The 22,407-nt window shown below is 44.2% G+C and overlaps 1 protein-coding gene across 1 annotated transcript in view; it reads right to left on the bottom strand.

Moving 5' to 3' along the window:
* The window catches only part of cfap52 (cilia and flagella associated protein 52), a 56,253-nt gene extending 40,509 nt beyond the window's left edge, over nt 1–15,744 (bottom strand). The window contains exons 1-4 of the mRNA XM_028819568.2: nt 15,599–15,744; nt 14,974–15,173; nt 3,859–3,995; nt 3,600–3,728 (exon numbers count right to left, since the gene is read on the bottom strand). Coding sequence (XP_028675401.1) covers nt 3,600–3,728; nt 3,859–3,995; nt 14,974–15,173; nt 15,599–15,662 — 530 coding nt within the window. The 5' untranslated portion in view covers nt 15,663–15,744. The remainder of the gene's footprint in view (nt 1–3,599; nt 3,729–3,858; nt 3,996–14,973; nt 15,174–15,598) is intronic.
* Nucleotides 15,745–22,407: the final 6,663 nt, after the last annotated feature.

Here is a 22,407-nt window from a genome sequence, read left to right as displayed (position 1 = left end):
TCTAGTGTAATGAAAATTGCATAATTAGATCCGGACCACCCTATATACTACATTTGTAGACAGAATGATTGTTTGATGGGCAAGAGGGAGCCATCATGTTGACTCATGGCAGCCTTAAGTCTTGCAGGAACATCTCAAAGCAGCAGAAAGGATCATGCTGGCTCATATCAATATCTGAGTACAGACACTACTAGAGAGCGATATGTCTGTATCTGAGCCAGATGCCCCTCAGAAAGACACAATCAGTGGGGGGCCAGGGCTGAGAAGAGAAAGAGAGTTGGGGCATGGGTGGAAGAGTATGTTGTTCTCCCATGATGCTAGAGGGCAGGTGACACAGCACATAACAGGAGAGAAGAAAGAGACAGAAAGTAAGGTCAGTTAGGGATGACAGGATGTGGCCAAACCTATTGGCCACTAGAAGGCTTAAGGTCCCAAATAGCAACTTTTGAGATCTTGCTGCACCATTTACTGAGTAAGCAGCACTGGACACAGCTCTTTGTGTCCAACTGAAGATTTTGAGATCGTAGGGAGTAGCGAGGCTGAGAAAGAGACAGAAAGTGGGTCTGCGCTAATTGAACACCCTCGCCATTGCAATTGAAATCAAGAGGCCTGCTAGCTCTGTTGAGTGAGTGAAATTCCAATTTACTTCTCTTTGGCTTGGAGGTCCTGGGTTTGGAGCCAGCATTGCCCTGTGAGAAGTATCATTGAATGTCAAAATTTTCCAAAATGTTTGTTGCAACGAATGCCCTTGTCTGCAGAAGTTTTCCTTGAAAATTTGCAGTATGACTTTTTTTTTTCCCAGTGCCCCATGATGCTTTGTAAGGTCAGCTTGTCATCACAGAGGTGTAGCAGCCATGTTGGATGGGGAACTCCCTACACAATCTGTGTTACCTGCCCGATATGAATTAACACATGTGCAAAACCTTCACGCATGTTTAATGTAAGTGTACTCCATCTCACACGTTATGGCGCTGTCCATGCATGAATAATTTACAGCTTATATACGCAAGTGTCATGTCTCTACCTGATTGGTACTCTAGCCAGATTTGTACCTCACATTAAAAAAAAAAAACTTGAAGTATTTTTATTTGAGGGGTACATTAGCTGACCATAATGAGAATATCATGAAAATACTTTGTTATTTTACATAGATTCATTGTACGTTGTGTCTTCAATGCTGGATTTAAGCCTGTTATACTCCTTGCTGTGTAGTGCAGATCTGGCAGTGGCAAGGACAGGACAGTCTCCTGAGTATTTAATGTTGACCCCTTTCATAACAGGGAGTTAGTTAATTAGTGACTGGAGCTCAGGAGGCACCCAGAGAGACAAAGGAGTCAAAGTATTGTGGTCTTGGAGTATAATTTAATCTCTTTAACTTAACTTTAGCACAGTTATTAGTAAGGCTTTGCCACAAGCATAGTTGGTAGACACTTTCCTAGCCCTCAGGGGTGTGTCAAAGACTACTGCACCATTATAATTCCCTCAAAACTAGTTCAGTTTCTCCTTCCCAACTGATTTCAATGAAGTTTGCTGAGATTATCGAACATTTCCATGTTTTCGTCAAATTCGAGGCAAAGTGAATTCAATGAGTGAGGACGTGAAACAGAGACAGGCAGGACCCTGAGTAACTCCTCAACATTAATAGGGTCACCAAGAGTGGTTAGAGGACCTGTACCCCAGAGTCCCTGTAGCAAAGAATGGCTACCCCTGACCGCGATAATACACGTTCCCTTGTCCACCACAAGACTATTTATGCTCAGATTTTAATGACTTGAAATTATAAAATGCATTCAAAATAATGTGTATTTATGGACTCTAATGATACACGTAATTACATTCTACCATCATGGCTCTGAATATGATTTATATTTGCAAGAATAGAGAGACACACACACACACACACCTCGGGCAGCTGCAGCATGCACCAGTGTGTGTCAAGACTGATTAATGTGTCTTTGATTTATTTTTCACAGAGGTAATTTCTTTAAAACCCTCCACAAAAGCCTACCTAGTTTGGTGTTAGAAGTGGGATTCAAATCTGCTGCTCTCTGTAATTGATTATTGGAAAGAAATTAAAACACACCAATGTATAAAGGTGAGGTCTGGGAAACTTTTTGCTACAATTTCCCACTTTCCTTTATTATTGCTGCTAATGGCTTGGGCAGGGCCATTGGCTGACTGTCCTTGACATCTGTCTTTGAAGGAAAAAACTTTAAAATATTAAAAATGCTCCACCTTTTAAAACAGTTAACTAAGTCGTCGGTTATAGTTGAATATTATAGCATGTGTATATTTTCTAACATGTTTTATTGTCTGTTTATTTGCATTTTCCCTGTAATAATCCCTCCTAATGTGTTTTTATTTAAGGTACCATTTTTGTTACTTTTGGCCTCCACAAAGGGACACCCATGTAACACCTGGCTGCAGAAGATAGATGGTCATTTCCGGAGGGTGGGACTGGACCATGTTCTGCCTTGGGAGCTACCAACCAGGATCTCAAGTTTCGTTGTGTGTTGGGTATGGCAACACACTGTACCAGTGCACGCTCCCCAACCTGACCTGATCTTGGCCTCCACAGTGCCATTTAGGACATGAAGATCTGAAATGAGGTCTCCTACTAGAACACACTTCAAAAAATGAAGACTGATCTTAAGTCTGAAAATTGATCAGCGATGTGAGAGATGGGACAGCGTTTCCATTTGCTGTCCTCCGTTGATGCTGCTGTTATCTCCAATGACTGCATTTTATTGCACTGCTCAAGCTGCTAATTTACTGCTGTGATTTACTACTGTGCAGGGACGCCCCTGCTGTGTATATTCCGGGGGAGCAGCCATGGACAGCTCAATACCTCCCCTGGGGCACTTGGTGGCAGCCTCCCTGGCCGACGCTGATTCCCCAACCTCCCGCAGGGCTCCATGGGAGATGGAGTCCTCCACAGCTTTGTTGGGGCCCGGGGTGGCTGCTAGGGAGGTCTGTCTCCTTCCAATAGCCCGGCTGGACGATTCTACAGCCCCACCCTGAAGAGCAATTAGGACCAGGTGGTCAAGCACCTGGAACACTTTCAGATGGGTTATAAAAAGGGCCAGCCACCATCACTCGAGAGCCAGAGTCAGGAGGAGGAGGACTAAGCCTGAGGAGGAGTGGTGGTGATAGAAGGATTGTGGTGGTATTTGTGAGTGTTTTGGGACTGTGTTGGGCCTGTGGGACACGGGGAAGGCGTGCCCCACGGCTGAAGAAAAATAAAAGATTGCTCTATTTAAGTACGTGCCTCTGCGTCAGTCTGTGCCGGGTCGGGCGCTATATAGCGCCTTTCACACTACTAAACAGAAAAGGTGCCTGTCTGAGGTGCACATCATCACTGTTACTACACAAAATGAAGGCTTAAAGGAATTCATTACACCTCTGCCATTTTGCCCTGCTTTGCCGGTGCAGAGTGGGCAAGTGAAAAACAAGCCACCCTGGCCAACTTTCAACAGAGTTGGATCCTGTACAGGATTGGATAGCAATTATATCAAATAGCATACATTGCAAGAGGAAACCCTGGAAAAACAATGCTAGCACACGTTCTGGCCAGCACTCCAGTCTTTGCAATTTCTTACTTTCCAGCTGTGATGAAGATGTCGTCTCTGAGGTTGGGGAATTTCACCGTCAGGCTTATCCCTGAGCTGTGGGTGGAGGCCGGACTTCCACATATTGCTTCTCTCTTTGCAACATTCCACAGAACAACACTGAGGGAAGAGAGGGAAACAGTGATGAGCGGGTGAGAATGATGCCCTGTGGCCTTTAGTTTCTGCAGTTTCTCTAAATAATAATTCTCTTTCCATTTTTTTTTTTTTTTTGAAAATAAATGAATCTTACCTGCCATCATCCTGACCTCCCAGAGATACAAGGTAGGTGCCATTAGGTGAGAAAGCCAGTGCTTCAACTTTAGCCTTGTGGAGCACCAGCCGCGCATACTCCTCTCTGTTGGCATAGTCCCAGATTAAAATGTCAGCCTGAAGACAAGAAAAACAAGTTGATATGTGCCTGCGATACTCCATATAATGAGCCTCTGCATGTCTGTGCTGTTGGACACCCAGCCATCTGCCTTCACACTGCACAGATCACATGCCAGGGTTCAGTGGGCCATGCCCATCAGTGACAAGCGCCACTTTACCAGGGATTAGGGGAACTCTTCAAAGGATGGACTCAAGAAACTCAATCAATCAGTGTATGGAAGCCTCATAGGGACCACCAAAAATTTTCTAGGTAAGGACAGCACCCCCTGGCTGCTTAGGAATGTTGGGGGTCTAACCTACTTCTTTAAAGGTATTTTATATTCTGGATTTGTTGTAGAAAGTAAGTGCCGCAATTTCAAAATGAGGCTTTGAATTTATTTATAAAATGACACAACCTTTCCTTCTACACACACACACACATATATAGTGCATTGCTGCACCCACCACACGCCAAACATATCGTGCCTAACACATCTATCTATCTATCTAACACATACAGGTTCGGTGCACCCGATGGCAGACCCCATATAACTGAGTTACAATAAAATGTATTGTACAAATGGCGTTAGGAAGAAAAAGGTCTTTCCAGACATGAGTCTAAATATTAACTGCCCAAGATGGCGGATCTTCCATTTTCAATGTTTTTATTTATTTATTGATAGATAGATAGATAGATAGATAGATAGATAGATAGATAGATAGATAGATAGATAGATAGATAGATAGATACTTTATTAATCCCAAGGGGAAATTCAGAAATATTCACAAATTCACAAAGGGCTTCTGTACATTGTAATAGATAGATAGATAATTTACAGATTGTATTACAATGTACAGAAGCCCTTTGTGAATTTGTGAATATTTCTGAATTTCCCCTTGGGATTAATAAAGTATCTATCTATCTATCTATCTATCTATCTATCTATCTATCTATCTATCTATCTATCTATCTATCTATCTATCTATCTATCTATCTAGTAGGTCTGTTATATACTGTATGTCTATCTATCTATCTATCTATCTATCTATCTATCTATCTATCTATCTATCTATCTATCTATCTATCTATCTATCTATCTATCTATCTATCTATCTATCTATCTATCTATCTATCCGCACCTGTTCTCCTTTTCCCTGAATTTGCAGAAGGTGGTAAACCTCCTGTGTGGTCCCAGTGCCAAAGAAAGGGCATTCCAGTGACCCCAAGGACTTCAAACCAGTTGCTCTTACTTCACTCAGCATGAAGACCTTTGAGAGGCTGGTCCTAAAACAGCTGCAATCCCTTTCATGTTTCAGAACATCTGGATCCTCTGCAGTTTGCCTATCAGGCACATATAGGCAATGAGGTGTGGAGGATGCTCTGTTCTTCATGCTTCACAGAGTTTACTCCCACTTGGACAAAGCCGGTGCTACAGTCAATATCATGTTCTTTGACTTTTCCAATGTTTTTAACACCATTCTGCCCCATCGACTGGGGAAAAAACTGAAGGCTTTGAATCTTGATGCTCCCACAATCTCCTGGATCATGGCCTACCTGACCAACAGATAGCCGTTTGTGAGGCTGAGGGACTGTGGGTCAGTAATGGTGGTGTGTAACCCTGGAGCACCACAGGGAATGGCCCTGTCTCCCTTCCTGTTGATCCTCTGCACAACAGACTTCCAGTACAACACCAGTGCTTGTCATCTACAGAAATCCTCCGATGACTCCTCCATCATAGGCAGCACTAGTGGTGGACTTCTGACATGCCAAGAAGCCTCTGAGACCACTCACCATTCAGGAGGAGGATGTAGAACTGGTGCAGAGCTACAAGTACCTGGGGGTTCATATGAACAACAAACTGGACTGGCCTGACAGCACAAGGAGGGCCAGAGCTGACTGGACTTCCTAAGGAGATGCTACAAGTAACAAATGTTCTACCAGTCCATAGAAGCCAGTGTGGTGCCTATGCTGCAGAAATGTGAGCACAAAAGAAGCACAATGTCTGAAAAAAATGTATTAGGAAAGCCTGCACCATCACAGGGCCAACTCTGGACACACTGGAAGCCGTTGTGGAAAAGAGGATGGTGGCAAAGATGGACACCATCATGAAAAATCCCCTCCAGGAGGCGCTCTCTTGGAGCACTTTTGGCCACATGCTCATTTCACCAGAAGTGTCTCTGGGGGTCTTTTCTGCCCACTGCTATCAGGCAATTCAGTGCTTCCACCCGATGTACTCTTTAAGTTCATTTTGAAATTTCACCACGATATATTTTCATTTATTTATCGATTGAATGATTGATTGATTGGCTGTACCCTTATTTCTGTTATGTTTCTGCTGCTGAATTGGGATTAATAAAGTGTATCTAATCTGATCTATCTATCTATCTAAAACAGAATGTCTGTCTGTCTGGTCTCTATTTGACACCCTTTGACTGATCTGGACCAAATTTTGCATAGTTGCTGTCTAGGGATGTACAGACAAGACAGACTCCTATGGAACCCAAAATTTTGACTCTGGGGTCCCACCGTATAGTTTTTTTATTCCTGGCTGTTAAAATTTGCTTAGCAGTACTACTTGCTGGCTTAGAGCAAGTGAAAGTTGGCAAAAAAGGTGACACATAATTGACCCAAGCAAGATGCATGGACAACTGGCACAAACGGGAGCTCCCATAACAGGCAAAGATGAGCAACGTAGCAGGCTGCAACAAGGAGGAAGGACTCACGCAGGGCACAAACCAGAGAACCTACCAGCAGCCGTAAGTGAGATGCACCGACACGGGACACCAGTAACAAGCACAGAGAACTGGCACAAACAGAAGACTCTCTGACTGAGAACAAGCGAGAGGCACAGACAAGTGGCAGAGATTGTGGACTCTAACCACAGGTACAAACAAGAAGTACTGGCAGCTGGCAGAAGCAGGGAGCGCTCAGGACCTTCAAAGCAAAGGGTACAAACAGCTGCACAAACGGCAGGCACTCTCAGCAAGCAGCACAAAGGCCTGGCACAAGCAAGGAGGACTCACAGCAGGGCTCATAGCCCAAGTTAGCAGGGCACATGACTGTCACAAATAGGAGACTCTCAAAATGAGCACATGCGAGAAGCAAAAGCAACTGATGCAAATGGGAGGTTTTCATAATGGGCACAACAGGATAAATAGAAAAACTGGCAAAATGGTGCAATGGCAGCATGGGAGACTCTGACAACTGGTAGAAACAAGAAGTACCGTCAGCTGGCAAAAGCAGGGAGCGCTCGTCACATTCAAGCATAGGGTACAAAGGAGAGCACAAACTGTGCCAGCTGTCTGTGATAAGTAGCATGGACAAATGGGGAAGGACACCTGATGTGCCCATACAAATGGAAACAAGCATAACAACTGGCACAGGCAGACAAGCAGTTTAAAGAGTAAAAATACAGCATGCAGACAAAAACAAGCAGCATAAAGAAGATGTAATCTTCTTCTTCTTCCTCTTCTTTTGGCTGCTCCTGTTAGGGGTTGCCACAGCGGATCATCTTCTTCCATATCTTCCTGTCCTCGTCGTCTTGCTCTGTCACACCTATCACCTTCATGTCCTTTGTCACCACATCCATAAACCTCCTCTTAGGCCTTCCTCTTTTCCTCTTGCCTGGCAGCTCTATCCTTAACATCCTTTTCCCAATATACCCAGCATCTCTCAAGGTAGAAAAAGATAAAGGAAGAGCAAAAAGGATAACCGGTTATGAAATCATTTGAAAAGGGGAGGCCAACGGATAAAACGCAGGGTTTATTAGCTCCATTTCAGTCTCACAGGGGACAGAGGCACCACTGTCACTTTGCTTTCTTTGTCACGTAACCACCTGGAGACCACCTCAAGACTCAGGTGAGGCTCCTGCTCGTAGAGTTCTCATCATATGGCCCTGTCTTCCTGCAGAGAGACTTACACAAGATTTGAATTTGGACGGAACTACAGTCAATATCATGTTCCCATACTGGGAAAAATCACAGCTGCCCCAGCACTGACCCCTGCTGGACACCACTCTTAACGTCAGCCAGGCTCCTCACACCATCACACTCTCCTTCCTGTGTTTGAGTCAATGCTGCACCCATTTGCACCCTGAACTGACACTGTTTGTAGTTTGATGCCCACCCCTTCATGTGGCACCATTAGTCAAGCCAAAATGTTGGTTTAATTTTTACTAGCCGAAGCCTGCCATAGCATACGGTGGTGTAAGAACAGAAATGGAAAACGGTGAGAAAGGAATTCAGAAATCAAGAAGAAATAAATACTTCTTGAAAGACGCAGTTGTGAATAGGTGTTTTGGTGGAGACGACAGATAATGAGTACAAAGATCTACTCGTACTACAATATCAGGTCTGTGCTCTGGCCTTTGGGTATCCGACAGTGTATGTAGAATTTCCGGCCAAGCTGGATTACATGTGAAATTAATAAATAAATCAGGCTTTCCGAATTTACGTACTATGGCCATGGCATCCTGATAGGTTTGTTGCATGTATCTTGGACTTCCTGGAAATGTGGATGGTAATATGATCATTTTGCCTACACATATGTTGTTATTTTCAGTGTTTGCTTGCAGTGCATCTGATAGTCCTTTGTATTGTTCCACGCGCAGATCTTGTTGCACCTCGAGTACTTGTTGGATGTATTACGCTCAGCAGGCCAGTATAGTGCATGACAGTGTTTGCACTGCTGGTCTGGAGTCCCAATGTTGTACTCTTGGACGGGAAGACAGGAATTAGGTGAAGAAGTACCTGTGGTAACGGGAAGAGGATTGTGTGTATGTCTCCTGAGACTGCATTGGTTTGGAAATGTTGCTTTGCAGATGTCGCATTGCAAGAGTTGTGGATGAGTTTTGTTGTGTTTCGTCAGACAATCCTGTGTAGTGAACTTCTTATTGCATTTCTGGCACTCATATACAGTGGAACCTCGGTTCACGAACGTCTCGGTACACGTACAACTCGGTTTACGACCAAAAAGTTCGCCAAACTTTTGCCTCGGTTCACGACCACACATTCGGTATACGAACAAGCCAGGCTCTCTTTCGGTTTGTACATGTTCAGTCTCACACACACACACACACACACACACACACACACACAGAGGCAGCTCGAAAGAGAGGCAGTGCGAGAGACAGAGAGAGCCGCACACACACACGGGAGCACATGCGGGAGAGGCGCGCGCACACACACAGGAGCGCTCTAGAAAGACACACACACAGGCGCTCCAGGCTCGCAAAAGAGAGACGCACGCACACACACACAGGTGCGGGAGAGAGAGGTGCGCACACACACAGGCGCGGGAGAGAGAGGTGCGCGAACACACACAGGAGCGTGCTAGAGAGACACAGTAGAGAGACACACACAGGCGCTCCAGGCTCAAAAGAGAGACGCACACACACACACACACACACACACACAGGCGCGGGAGAGAGAGGTGCGCGAACACACACAGGAGCGCTAGAGAGACAAACACACAGGAACTCCAGGCTCGCAAAAGAGAGACGCACGCACACACACACAGGCGCGAGAGAGCGAGCGAGGGACGCATAAGGTAGAGAAGGCTTGTTTTTGTTTTCAGTTCTATTTACAGTGATCGGTTCGTAGCCTGCATTGTTGCAATGTTACTTTTCTTGGTGGTTTATTAAATTACGGATTTTTCAAATGTTCATTTTTTCCCCTGTGCTTAAAACTCATTAAAAAAAGTGTTTTTAGCGAGCGGTTCCTAGCACTATAGCGCGAACTATTGCAGTGTTAGTTTTCTCTGTTGTTCAAGGTTTTCTCAGTGTTATTCAATGTTTTTACATTCAGTTTACCATTACGCTGTACATTCTATGGTATAATTAACTATATTTGTGCTTAAAAACTAAAATATATATATATATATATATATACTGTATATATATATATATATATATATATATATATATATATATATATATATATATATATATATATATATATATATATATATATATATATATATATATACACATACAGTTCGTACGGTCTGGAATGGATTAATTGTATTTACATACAATCCTATGGGAGAAATTGCTTCGGTTCACGACCAACTCGGTTTACGACCAGAGTTTTGGAACGAATTATGGTCGTGAACCGAGGTTCCACTGTAGTTGTTGGGAAGAATGCCTTTTCTTGTGTTTAGCAAGTGAGGTTTGCGTTTGAAAAGTTTTGTTGCAGGAATCGCACTGGAAGAATGTGGGGAAGGGTTTGGAGGAGGACGAATAGGAATCGAGAAATGCCATGTCGGCTGCGTGTCGGTGGGACCGGTTTTGAAGTGGAAGCAGGATGAACCAGAAGAGAAATATATATAAGAGATGTCTGTTATGTTTGATCTGATGTTTCATTTAAGTATTATGCTTGTTACTTTATTTTTTTTAATTGTACTAAGTTAATGTTTGATGGCTGTGTTCTTTGCTGATGTGTTTCTAATGTTATGTTGTGGTCTCTCTGTAAAACCTGCTGACAAACAATAAAATGGGACAAGAAGAAGAAATTAACTGCCTTGAATGAGGTGCAAATAAGAACAATAAATAACAAGGTGTTAAAAACAAGCATCACAAACAAAGCGCATAGGCAACCATAGTAAGATGCTTTATGATTCTGTGTAGTCAGGCCAGAAGCGGATGAATTGCCTCACTCAGGGTCACACAGAGCATCAGGGATGAGGGTTAAACTGGCACTGACTCATGCTCCTTAAATAACAGGCCTGCATAGGCATATTTGGGACCAGCGAGTGTCCCACACAGATGACAGGATACTCTTAAGATGCACAAAAGAGATACAAAAAATTCACAGCTGGCGAGAACAAAGACTGATACAAACAAGGTGTAGCTTGGGCATAGACCACCATACACGAGTCCCCACACACAAGGGACGACATCAAGTTACACAAATGCAAAGAACATTAAAATAGCTTGGGTACACACTTGGCATGAATGACAGCTAGAGTCACAAAGTGAACACATAGCCAACTACAACTGGGCACAGTCTCCAAATGGCTATGGCAAGGCTTACAATCACACATGTCCTCAAATCAGCTCCAGAAACAAACAAATAAATAAATAAATAAATACACACCTGGCAAAAAGAAGGCATAGAAGCAAAGGAGTGGCAGAAAGGATGGGTGGCCATGGTGGGGCTGCCACTCATGTACTAACTGTGATTCTTGCCAGTCTGCCAAATAGCAGTGTTATCAGTAAGCAGTGTGGGCAAGGCATTTGCACTGGGGGTGCCCACGGGGACTTCATGGTTGTCGCTTTGCAAAGCTTTATTTATCATTAACATGCATGCCTACTTGACATTGGAATGAAAAAGTTAATGGTGTTATCATTCCCCTAACTCATTAAAATTTAATTCTGACTATTGACCTTTTCTGTAGCTTGCATGCTTGACGTAGCTCATTGATGGCGATCATTTTTTAATTGGATTTAATTTCATTTCTCATGAGGGAGTCTAACATATGGTGGTCCCCAGGGACCGCTGCAGCTCCCCAAACTCCCAACTCAAAAGCTAGGACACAAGTTCTAAAGTGAAGAAAGGGTTTTTATCGTGTGAAACTCTTACAGCTGATGTTTCCCACGCTACAATACTGAACTCTCAGCACTACGCAACTCCTCCTGACTCTGGCTCCCTGCATTAAGGCGGGCAGCTCCTTTTATGTAACACCCAGGAACACTTCAAGTGTCCCGAAACCGTGGCTCGGAAGCACTTCCGGGTGAGGTTGGAGCCCAACAAAGTAGGGCCCGCTAGTTCCTTCAGCGCCCCCTAACAGCACCCATGGAACCCAACAGGGCTGAGCCAACAAACTACAGTTCACAATGTGCTCTGTGGGAATCCGTAGAGGGGCCACGACCCAGAGAGGCTGCCATCTAGCTCATCGGGGGAGACAATGCCCTAAGGAAGCTGCCTTCCTGTCCTTCCACACCATTGGCATCCTGGCCAGGTAAGGATCCCAGTGCAGTATAGCACCAGCCAGAATGCCAGTCACCATGTGGAATTTTTCACTATATTATATATATATATATATATATATATATATATACTAGGGGTCTTTGCTCCCTGCTCGCTTCGCTCGCCAACCCCTGTGCATGTATATATTTTTATATACAGATAGATAATATATATCCATCCATCCATCCATTTTCCAACCCGCTGAATCCGAACACAGGGTCACGGGGGCCTGCTGGAGCCAATCCCAGCCAACACAGGGCACAAGGCAGGAACCAATCCCGGGCAGGGTGCCAACCCACCACAGGACACACACAAACACACCCACACACCAAGCACACACTAGGGCCAATTTAGAATCGTCAATCCACCTAACCTGCATGTCTTTGGACTGTGGGAGGAAACCGGAGCGCCCGGAGGAAACCCACGCAGACACGAGGAGAACATGCAAACTCCACGCAGGGAGGACCCGGGAAGCGAACCCAGGTCCCCAGGTCTCCCAACTGCGAGGCAGCAGCGCTACCCACTGCGCCACCGTGCCGCCCTAATATATATATTTTATACAATTTTTAAATATTATATTTTTATATAACAGTAAGTCAGTCATTATCCAACCTGCTATATCCTAACACAGGGTCACGGGGGTCTGCTAGAGCCAATCCCAGCAAACACAGGGCGCAAGACAGGAAAAAACCCCAGGCAGGGCGTCAGCCCACCACAGGACACACACACACCTACACACCAAGCACACACTATTGGGACAATTTAGAATCGCCAATGCACCTAACCCGCATGTCTGTGGACGGTAGGAGAAAACCGGAGCACCCGGAGGAAACCCACGCAGACGTGGGGAGAACATGCAAACTCCATGCAGGGAGGACCTGGGAAGCAAACCCAGGTCTCCTAACTGCGAGGCAGCAGCGCTACCACCGTGCTGCCCTGTCTGCATATTTAATTAAAATTAAAAATTGAAACTTCTCAGTCACTGAAGTATTCAGACCCTTTGCTGTGGCTCTCCAAATTGCGCTCAGGTGCATCCTGTGTGTTTACCTTTCCTTGAGATTGGGGTCTACCTGTGGAACGCTCAAAGGACTGGACATCGGTTAGAAAGGCACACATCTGTGTGTATGAAGTCCAACAAGTCACACTACATGTCAGGACATAAACCAAAGCACAAAGACCAAGGAACTCTCTGTAGACCCCTGTGATCAAATTGTAGTGGCACAGATCAGGGCAATCGGAGAAAACACTAACTCCGAGTGCTCCCAGGGGCACCGTGGCTTCAGTATAAGTCTGGAACCACCAGGTCTCTTCCTAGAGTTGGCCATCTGGCCAAACTCTGCAACCTGGCAAGAAAGATGTTGTTGAGGGAGGTGACATAAAACCCAATGGTCACGCTAACTGAGCCTCCTTTGCTGGGATGGGAGAACCTTTCAGGATGCCCTCCATCAGTCAGTGTTTATGGTAGAGTGGATAGATGGAAGCCACTCCTGAGTAAAAGGCATATGACAGTTCAGTGGACTCTGAGTGCATGAGGGAAAAGATTTAGTGGTCTGATGAGACAAAAATTTAACTCTTTAGGCCTTATGGGGCCCTTGATGGTGGGAAAGGTGGGAAGAAAGGGGGTTTGTTCCTCCTCAGTGTTTTTCAGGAGTGTGTACCAAACCAAAGTTACCAAAGTTACCCCATAGCATGGAAGGGTGGGGCATGGGAAGTTTAAAGGTCTGGAGCACAAACGGCTGGACTTCCATAATCAGCACCCCTTGGTGTCTGACCTCGCTCTCCTCTATGTCCATAAACAACATCCCTCAGGTGATGGCACCCTAGGTATCTGCGTATGTTGCCTAATTGAATGACCAGCTCTGCTTTGGGCAGAACCCCAAGCACTATGTCTGGGGAAGAACAGGCCCTGCTCATGAGCTACCTAATACCATCCCTATGGTTAAGCATGGTGGTGTCAGCGTCATGACATGAGGTGCTTCTCAGTGGCAGGGACAAGGAGACGGGTCAGAATTGAGGGAAGGATGAACACCTTGAGGAGAACTTACTCCAGGGTGCACACAACCTCAGTCTGAGGCAATTGTTCACATATCAGCACAGCAATGACCCAAAACATACAGCCAAAACAACACCGGAGTGGCTTCAGGACAAGTCTGTGAGTGTCCTTGAGTGGTCCCACCAAAGCCCAGACTTTAACTTAAAGGGACGCTCATGGAGACACCTGCAGATAGCAGTTTTCAGACACTTACCATCGAATCTAACAGAGCTTGGGAGGATCTGGAAGAATAGGATAAACTGTTCAAATCCAGGCGTGCAAAACTTGTAGAGACTCACCCAAGAAGACCTGCAGCTGTTTTGCTGCCAAAGGAGTTTTTATGAAGTGCTGAATTAAGGGTGGGTGGCACGGTGGCACAGTGGTAGCTCTGCTGCCTCGCAGTAAGGAGACCTGGGTTCATTTCCTGGGTCCTCCCTGCGTGGAGTTTGCCTGTTCTCCCCGTGTCTGCGTGGGTTTCCTCCCACAGTCCAAAGACATGCAGGTTAGGTGCATTGGCGATTGTAAATTGTCCCTAGTGTGTATGCGCCCTGCGGTGGGCTAGTGCCCTGCCTGGGGTTTGTTTCCCACCTTGCGCCCTGTGTTGGCTGGGATTGGCTCCAGCAGACCCCTGTGACCCTGTAGTTTGGATATAGCAGGTTGGATAATGGATGGATGGATGAATTAAGGGTCTGGATACTTACATGAATGAGAGATTTAAGTTTTTGTTTTATTTAATATATTGGCAAACCATTCTATGGGTTATTGAGTGTAGATTGGTGGGCCAAAATTACAGATGTATTAATTTTAAATTAAATCTTCAACTCAATAAAGTGGGCAGAAAGCGAAGGGACTGGAATACCTTTAGAATCTGCTATAAAAAGACACATGCAGTACACGTTTAAAAAAGATGCACCCAGTTTGGGTGCAAAATTTACAAAATGGCAGCTCCATTCTCAGCATAGCTTTGGAATCATCTTGACGATTTGTTAGGTTTACCTTAAAGCCCATGTGGGTGACCTGTCCAGAAGCCAGATACTGGCCGCTTCGATTCACAGTGATGCAGGAGACATTGTTGCTGTGGCCCTGGAGGAACTCCTGCTTCTGGGTGGTCAGGCTCTGGATGATCACAGTACTTCCCAGCGGATAGATAACATGTTTCTGGTCAGGATGGGCGATCAAGCCTCCCGGGACATTACCTGGCAAGAAAAGACGACCGTTTAAAGAGAATAGAGGTAAGCATCGTGATGGAAAGAAAGCAGCGACAAGGAAGGGGGCTGAACTGTTTAGAGACAATAACTACGAGTAACAGTAACAGAGAGATTGGGACAGATAAAAACTCAGGGGGGTGTGAGTGTTATGAACTGACCGAGAGCTTCTGCCGAACTCCACTCCACCGGCTGCACAGCTTCTCGCTCCTCAAGCAACTAAGGCAAACCGGCTCTTTTACAGCTTTAAGAGTGGGGAAGTAAGTTCCAGTTTGCTTATAAAGTTATTCTAATGGATGACTTTACATCACCCACTTAAAACTACTGAACAAATGTAAGCACGGCTGAGCAAATAAAAAAGTAAAAAAAAAAAAAAAATCAGACGCTCACAAACAAATACTGCATTATTTTCTTACCATTAAAACCAATAATCGACTGGAGCTCCAGACGAGGAAATCCCTCCGCCGCTTCATCAGCCATGATATCCACTCGCAAAGTTCTTGGTGCCGCACTCAAACAGCGCGTTTACAAAGGTGCCGTGCAGACCGCGGCCGTCTACGGTAACCAGGCAACCGGCAACTTTGTTTGCATCAACCTGTTGCCAGGTGACTAGGAGGCGGGGTTGAACGTCCTTTAGCGGCGTACGTAGCGTGGCCATGCGTGCGTGAAGATCACGTGAATGGCTGTGTAGAACTGACGTGGGGGTTACGGACTTTCTTCGGTAATAAAAAAATGCATATATTAACAATACAGGTATTATCCGAGTTAAATGAATCGGCATAATACTTTTCAGTATATGGCTTAAGTGAGAGATTCCTTTATATATATATATTTATTTATATATATATATTCCTTTATATCCCAGTGATCATCAAAGGTGACTGTGTGCAGATGGTGCAGACCTATAAATATCTGGGAGTGCAGCTGGATGATAAATTAGACTGGACTGCCAATACTGATGCGCTGTGCAAGAAAGGACAGAGCCGGTTATACTACCTTAGAAGGCTGGCGTCCTTCAACATCTGCAATAAGATGCTGCAGATGTTCTATCAGACGGTTGTGGCAAGCGCCCTCTTCTACGCAGTGGTGTGCTGGGGAGGCAGCATTAAGAGGAAAGACGTCTTACGCCTGGACAAACTGGTGAGGAAGGCAAGCTCTATTGTTGGCATGGAGCTGGACAGTTTGACATCCATGGCAGAGTGACGGGTGCTGAGCAGACTCCTATCAATTATGGAGAATCCACTGCATCCACTTAATAGTATCATCTCCAGACAGAAGAGCAGCTTCAGCGACAGACTGCTGTCACTGTCCTGCTCCACTGACAGACTGAGGAGATCGTTTCTCCCCCAAACTATGCGACTCTTTAATTCCACCCAGAGGGGTAAACGTTAACATTCAACATTATACATAGTTATTGTCTGTTTTTCACCTGCATTGTTATCATTCTTTAATTTAATATTATTTATTGTATCAGTATGCTGCTGCTGAAGAATGTGAATTTCCCATTGGGATTAATAAAGTATCTATCTATCTATCTATCTATCTATCTATCTATCTATCTATCTATCTATCTATCTATCTATCTATCTATCTATCTATGCATATAGTGCAATATACAAAGTACAATTTTCAGTACAAAACGTTGAAGTGGAAATGCAAAAAGAACCAATTATATGAAGATATTTCAGTTAAGAAAATATTTATACGCAATGTAAAATGATTAAATAATTAAAACTGTTTAGATGTTTCAGGCATGGTAAATGTAAATGCACAGGCTTAATGAGAATTTTGTCATCCAGCACTTTTTCATTCAATGACCTTCTAACCTGTAGGGGGCGCATCAGTTCTCCGAACCCGACAGAAACAGACCCAGGCACAAGTTTTTTATTCTGCAGTGGGAAACTCTTCCCAAACGTTTCCCAGAACAAAAGGAACAGTGCACAAGCACCAGGCACAATAAAAAAGCAGCAGTCCCTTCTTTTCTTCTTATTCTCTTGCTCTGTCTGTTTCTCCTTCCATCTCCTCTCTTCCTCCTCCAGTAAACTTCCTCCATCTCCCTCCCAACTCTGGCAGTGGCAGCGGGCTTTTTTTATCCTGCACCTGGGAGTACTTCCGATGGCCAGTTAGCATGATCCAGAACACTTACAGGTGAGGTAGAAACCTGAGAAAGTAGGGCTGAGGGCTGTGCTGAACTCCAACTCCCATGAAGCCCTGGCACCACTGCAACCCAGAGGGGCAGCCTTCTAGCGCTCTGGGAGATAATGCCCTGTGTATTTTCTCTTCCCTGGCCCTTCCTTTAAGAAGGCATCCACCAAACACAAATCAATATATATATATTTGATACACTTTAGTAATCCACAAGAAGAAATTTCATGTATGGTTTGTAAGAGATACCTTTAGTATCTGTTTTCTACTGTGCCCTCCATAATGCTTGGGACAAAGACACATTTTTTTCCATAATTTCCCCCTCTGCACCACAGTTTAAAATTACAAATCAAACAATTCAGATGTCATCTATCTATCTATCTATCTATCTATCTATCTATCTATCTATCTATCTATCTATCTATCTATCTATCTATCTATCTATCTATCTATCTATCTATCTATCTATCTATCTATCTATCTATCTATCTATCTATCAGGATATTCACTTTGTTCTTTTAAGCCATTCTTGTGTTAATTTGTCTTTATGCATTGGGTTGTTGTCTTGCTGGAAAAGAAATCTTCTCTCAGTTCCTCACAGACTGCGTCACGTTTTCCTCCAGGATTGCCCCAGAGTTTGCTACTTTCCTTTCCTTTTCCCCTTTTCCCCTCACAGGCCTACCAGGGCCTGGTGCAGAGAGTCATCTGCACAGCCTCATGCTGCCACCTCCATACTTCACAGCGCTCATGGTGTTTTCCTATAATGTGCAGTGTTCCACCATGGCGTTTATTCTAGTGGCCAAAAAGCTCAATTTCACTTTCATCAGACCTTGTAACTTTTTTCCAGCTGACTCCAGAGTCTCCCGTGTCCCTTCTGTTGAGATGTCCTGTGTATCTTTAAAATCACTTCAGTTTGTTTTTGACTCACTGGTATGACAAATTCACTCAAATATGATGCACTCTTCGTCGCGTCTTGATGATTAGTTATGCAATGTATTGAGCTTGTTTGGTTCTCCCCTCCCTATTTTTAGCCCTCTAGACCCTATTTTTTAGACCATTTTCAGACCATATTTTGTGTAGAAAATTCCTCCCTTATGATGGAGAGTAAACCAAGTTGTATCAACTGACCCCAGGGGTTCAATGAGTTACGAGGGGTCAGAGTTACTAGCAGATTGTTAATACAGACACGTGGAGTGTTGTTTATGCTATTTTCAGGTTGCTGGTCATGAATACGATCATATTTTTGATATTGAGTCGCTACTGGTGGTCCCAGCCCTTTAAGAGCCACTCCCAGAAGGATAACCATGACAAGTTTCACACATGAGCATGTGGGGTGTCGTTTAAGAATATTTCAAAGTCAGTGAGTAGGAATCTGATGTTATTTTTGATGTTTGATTCTTTACGGGGCAGCACGGTGGTGCAGTGGGTAGCGCTGCTGCCTTGCAGTTAGGAGACCTGGGTTCGCTTCCCGGGTCCTCCCTGCGTGGAGTTTGTATGTTCTCCCCGTGTCTGCGTGGGTTTCCTCCGGGCGCTCCGGTTTCCTCCCACAGTCCAAAGACATGCAGGTTAGGTGTATTGGCGATTCTGAATTGTCCCTAGTGTGTGCTGGGTGTGTGGGTATGTTTGTATGTGTGTGTGCGCTCTGCGGTGGGCTGGCGTCCTGCCCGGGGTTTGTTTCCTGCCTTGCGCCCTGTGTTGGCTGGGATTGGCTCCAGCAGATGCCCGTGACCAACTCTGTGGTTGGGATATAGCGGGTTGGATGATGGATGGATGGATGATCCTTTACGAAGGATTTAGCCCTCAATGGCCCTCCGTTAGTGGGTGAAAAATGACAAATTTCTGTTACAATTGAGAATATTTAGACTTCAGATGCTTCATTTGAAACACACATTATGCAAATTCTGCGGTGGGTTGGCACCCTGCCCGGGATTGTTTCCTGCCTTGTGCCCTGTGTTGGCTGGGATTGGCTCCAGCAGACCCCTGTGACCCTGTGTTCGGATTCAGCGGGTTGGAAAATGGATGGATGGGTGGATTATGCAAATTTCAAATATCTGACACAACTATGCCTGTTTATTATGCACTTCTGCCTCATGAAGTAAATCGTTACCTTTCATATGGGTGGCTTGTCACGCACATGCGTCTGTGGATCATCCTCATGGCTCCTCTTAGGTATATCTACCACCTCGGGGTGAGAGGGGGCTCTGTCGCTAGCCAGGTCCTCTCCTTTTCCTCCAGCAACACCGAGAAGACACCCCTAGATGGCACCTGACTCCGCCCCTTCTGTTTTTTTCCACGATATATGGCGACCTGGCAGAAGGAGACGTGACTCTACGAGCGGAGAACGGCAGCAGTGCTGTAACTTGACGGGACCTGAATCTGAACTAAGCTTGACTGCAACTGTTTCGCTTCTATGATTTTGTTGATGTTGCGTCCGTGAGCGCCTGTATTTCCGTTGTAATTTTGAAGACCTAAACGGGGATGACTGATTTGGCGCCCTATTATTCCTTTGCTTGGGACTTGCAATTCTTCACTCATCCACAACTCCAAATTATTTACAGCTTACGCTAAGCTGAGTTTTTCCTCTTCACCACTCTCCTATGAAGCTGCCACGACTGACGTATATGGGCACAGTAGTCATCGTCATTATATTCTCTGCAATCTCATGCACTGTAGTTTGTAACTCCTTCAAAGTTCTCACAGGTCTCTTGATGGCCTCCCTGACTTGTCTTCTTCTTGCACCATCACTCCATTTGAGTGGACAGTCTGCTCCATCAGATTTAAAGCTGCGCCGGACTCTTTCCATTTCTCAGTGGGTTGAATTTACTTCATATTCAGCGTCTCCATCTCCTGATTTTTTTTCAACCCCCTTTTCACGGAGTTGCTCAGAGTATTCTTTTGTCTAGCCCACCATACTGACTCTCCTCAAGTTGGCCCATCCTCATTCAGGGACATGTTATACTGCAATCAAGTGAAACCTCAGACAGGCGACCTACATCTGGGACTTCTAATACCAGTGAGCTGCACTAGTGATGATTTAGGGGTGTCGCAATATACAGGGGGTGAGATCAGTTATTTTGTGCTTGATATTTGTAATTAATTTAGACCGACCCCTTTGCAGAGATCTGTTCTCACTTTGACTTTAAAGAGTCTTTTTCTGCAGATCAGAGTGAAAAAAGTCAAATTAAATCCCCTGTGACTCAAAGTTATACGACAATAAAATGTGAAAACTTCCAAGTGGGACAAACCTTCTTATAGTCCCTGTATCTGTACAGTCGAGGGGGTGTTGTGTCTTTTCTAAAAGTGAAATGGAATCAGCAAACAGTGTCAGCCAATAGTGTACAGTAATCCCTCACTTATCGCGGGAGATAGGTTCCAAGGCCGACCGCGATAACTGAATTTCCGCGAAGTAGGGACACTGTATTTATTTAATTAGTTAACGTGTATTTGGACGTTTTTAAACCCTCCCTGTATTGTTTACAACCCACCATTTACTCTATTAAAAACAGGGACAACTGCTAAGCAATATGAAATCGGTAGATAAGTTTACACTTACTGTATAGTGAAGTACACGTAGCAGCTTGTAGGCGATCATGACGTCGTCGACCTTGTTGCAAAGATTCCTAAAGCGGATTCCATCCAGACTACTGCCTTATCACGTCCACTTGCAACTCATTTTGCACCCTGGTTAAAGGACACTGCGGCCGTAGATCTTATATGCTTTTCCTCCTTTTTAAATAAAGAGAATCGATGTCCTGCAGCAGTGTAGCTGTTCCCTTCCTTCAACATATCCAAAACTTTTACCTTTTCTGCAATCATTTGCATCTTCTGTTGGTGCTTGGACACGGCCCCTGAAGCATTAGCACGTTAATGATGAATGAGTGAGATGAGACTTCCTGGTTAATGCAACACTCCGTCGCTGAGCCAATCAGCAGCACACAGGAACTTAACTGCGTGCTCTGATTGGGTAGCTTCTCAGCCATCCGCCAATAGCATCTCTTGTATGAAATCAACTGGGCAAACCAACTGAGGAAGCAAGTAAAAAGACCCATTGTCCGCAGAAACCCGCGAAGCAGCGAAAAATCCGCGTTATGTATTTAGATATGCTTACATATAAAATCCGCGAAGTCGTGAATCCGCGAAAAGTGAACCGCGAAGTAGCGAGGGATTACTGTAATACTAGCTGACACCCGCTACTTCACTGGCTTCGCGATAATTTGACTAAAAAGTTGTCACACTAAGTTTACAAAATAAAATGTATAAGAAAAAAGACTACAATACATTTTCATGATTTTTTTTTTACATTTTATTGATTTTATTAAAATCTATTAGCATTTCATAGAAACAAGTCAAGTTTAATAAAAATCAAGCCCCACCAATGAGAAAGAGAGCTAGGCCAACAGAGTAAAACTTTAATAATAGTAAAAATAAGTAAAAAAAATAAATAGAACAATCGTAAATATCAATTTCATACTAAGAACTCACCCCTTCTCGGATTACTTCACAACAAACTGCAGTCTCAATTATCACTAATTTTAAATAGATAGTAGAAATTGGCTCATCAACGTGAACTATTTGAAACTTATTATTAAAACACATCTTTATTTATTAGCATCTGCTTTTATATCTCTCTATTATAAAAGAAAATCATCCAGAATTGCCAAGAGAGTTTTTCAAGTCCCGCCCTCCTCTCAACCATTTCAGGTTAACAGCCCACGCCGATGGTCCTCTCACCTCTCATTTGTGTGAATCCTTTTGTCAGACACAGTTCCTGATCTCTCAGCTCTTATAAATTTTTACGTTTTCCTCACTTTAAGTTCCCAATAAAAGAAGACGTATTATGTCCAAATCTTATTGAAGAATTTCATCCCGAAAAGTTATCAACAGAAGAAATGAGTACACTGGTAATCCTAGCACCGAGAAACGATGAAGTCAAATGAATTAACTTGAAAATTGTTGATCAGTTGCACGGCAAATTGGTTAAATGCGTATCAACAGGCTATGCTGAAACAGTTGGTGGTGATGGTGCGGAAGATGAAAACATCAACTTACAATATCATGAAGAATATCTACAACCATTAAC

The sequence above is a fragment of the Erpetoichthys calabaricus genome, chromosome 14, assembly GCF_900747795.2.
Source record: "Erpetoichthys calabaricus chromosome 14, fErpCal1.3, whole genome shotgun sequence".
NCBI lineage: Eukaryota > Metazoa > Chordata > Cladistia > Polypteriformes > Polypteridae > Erpetoichthys > Erpetoichthys calabaricus.
This window is presented reverse-complemented; position numbering and strand designations above follow the sequence as displayed.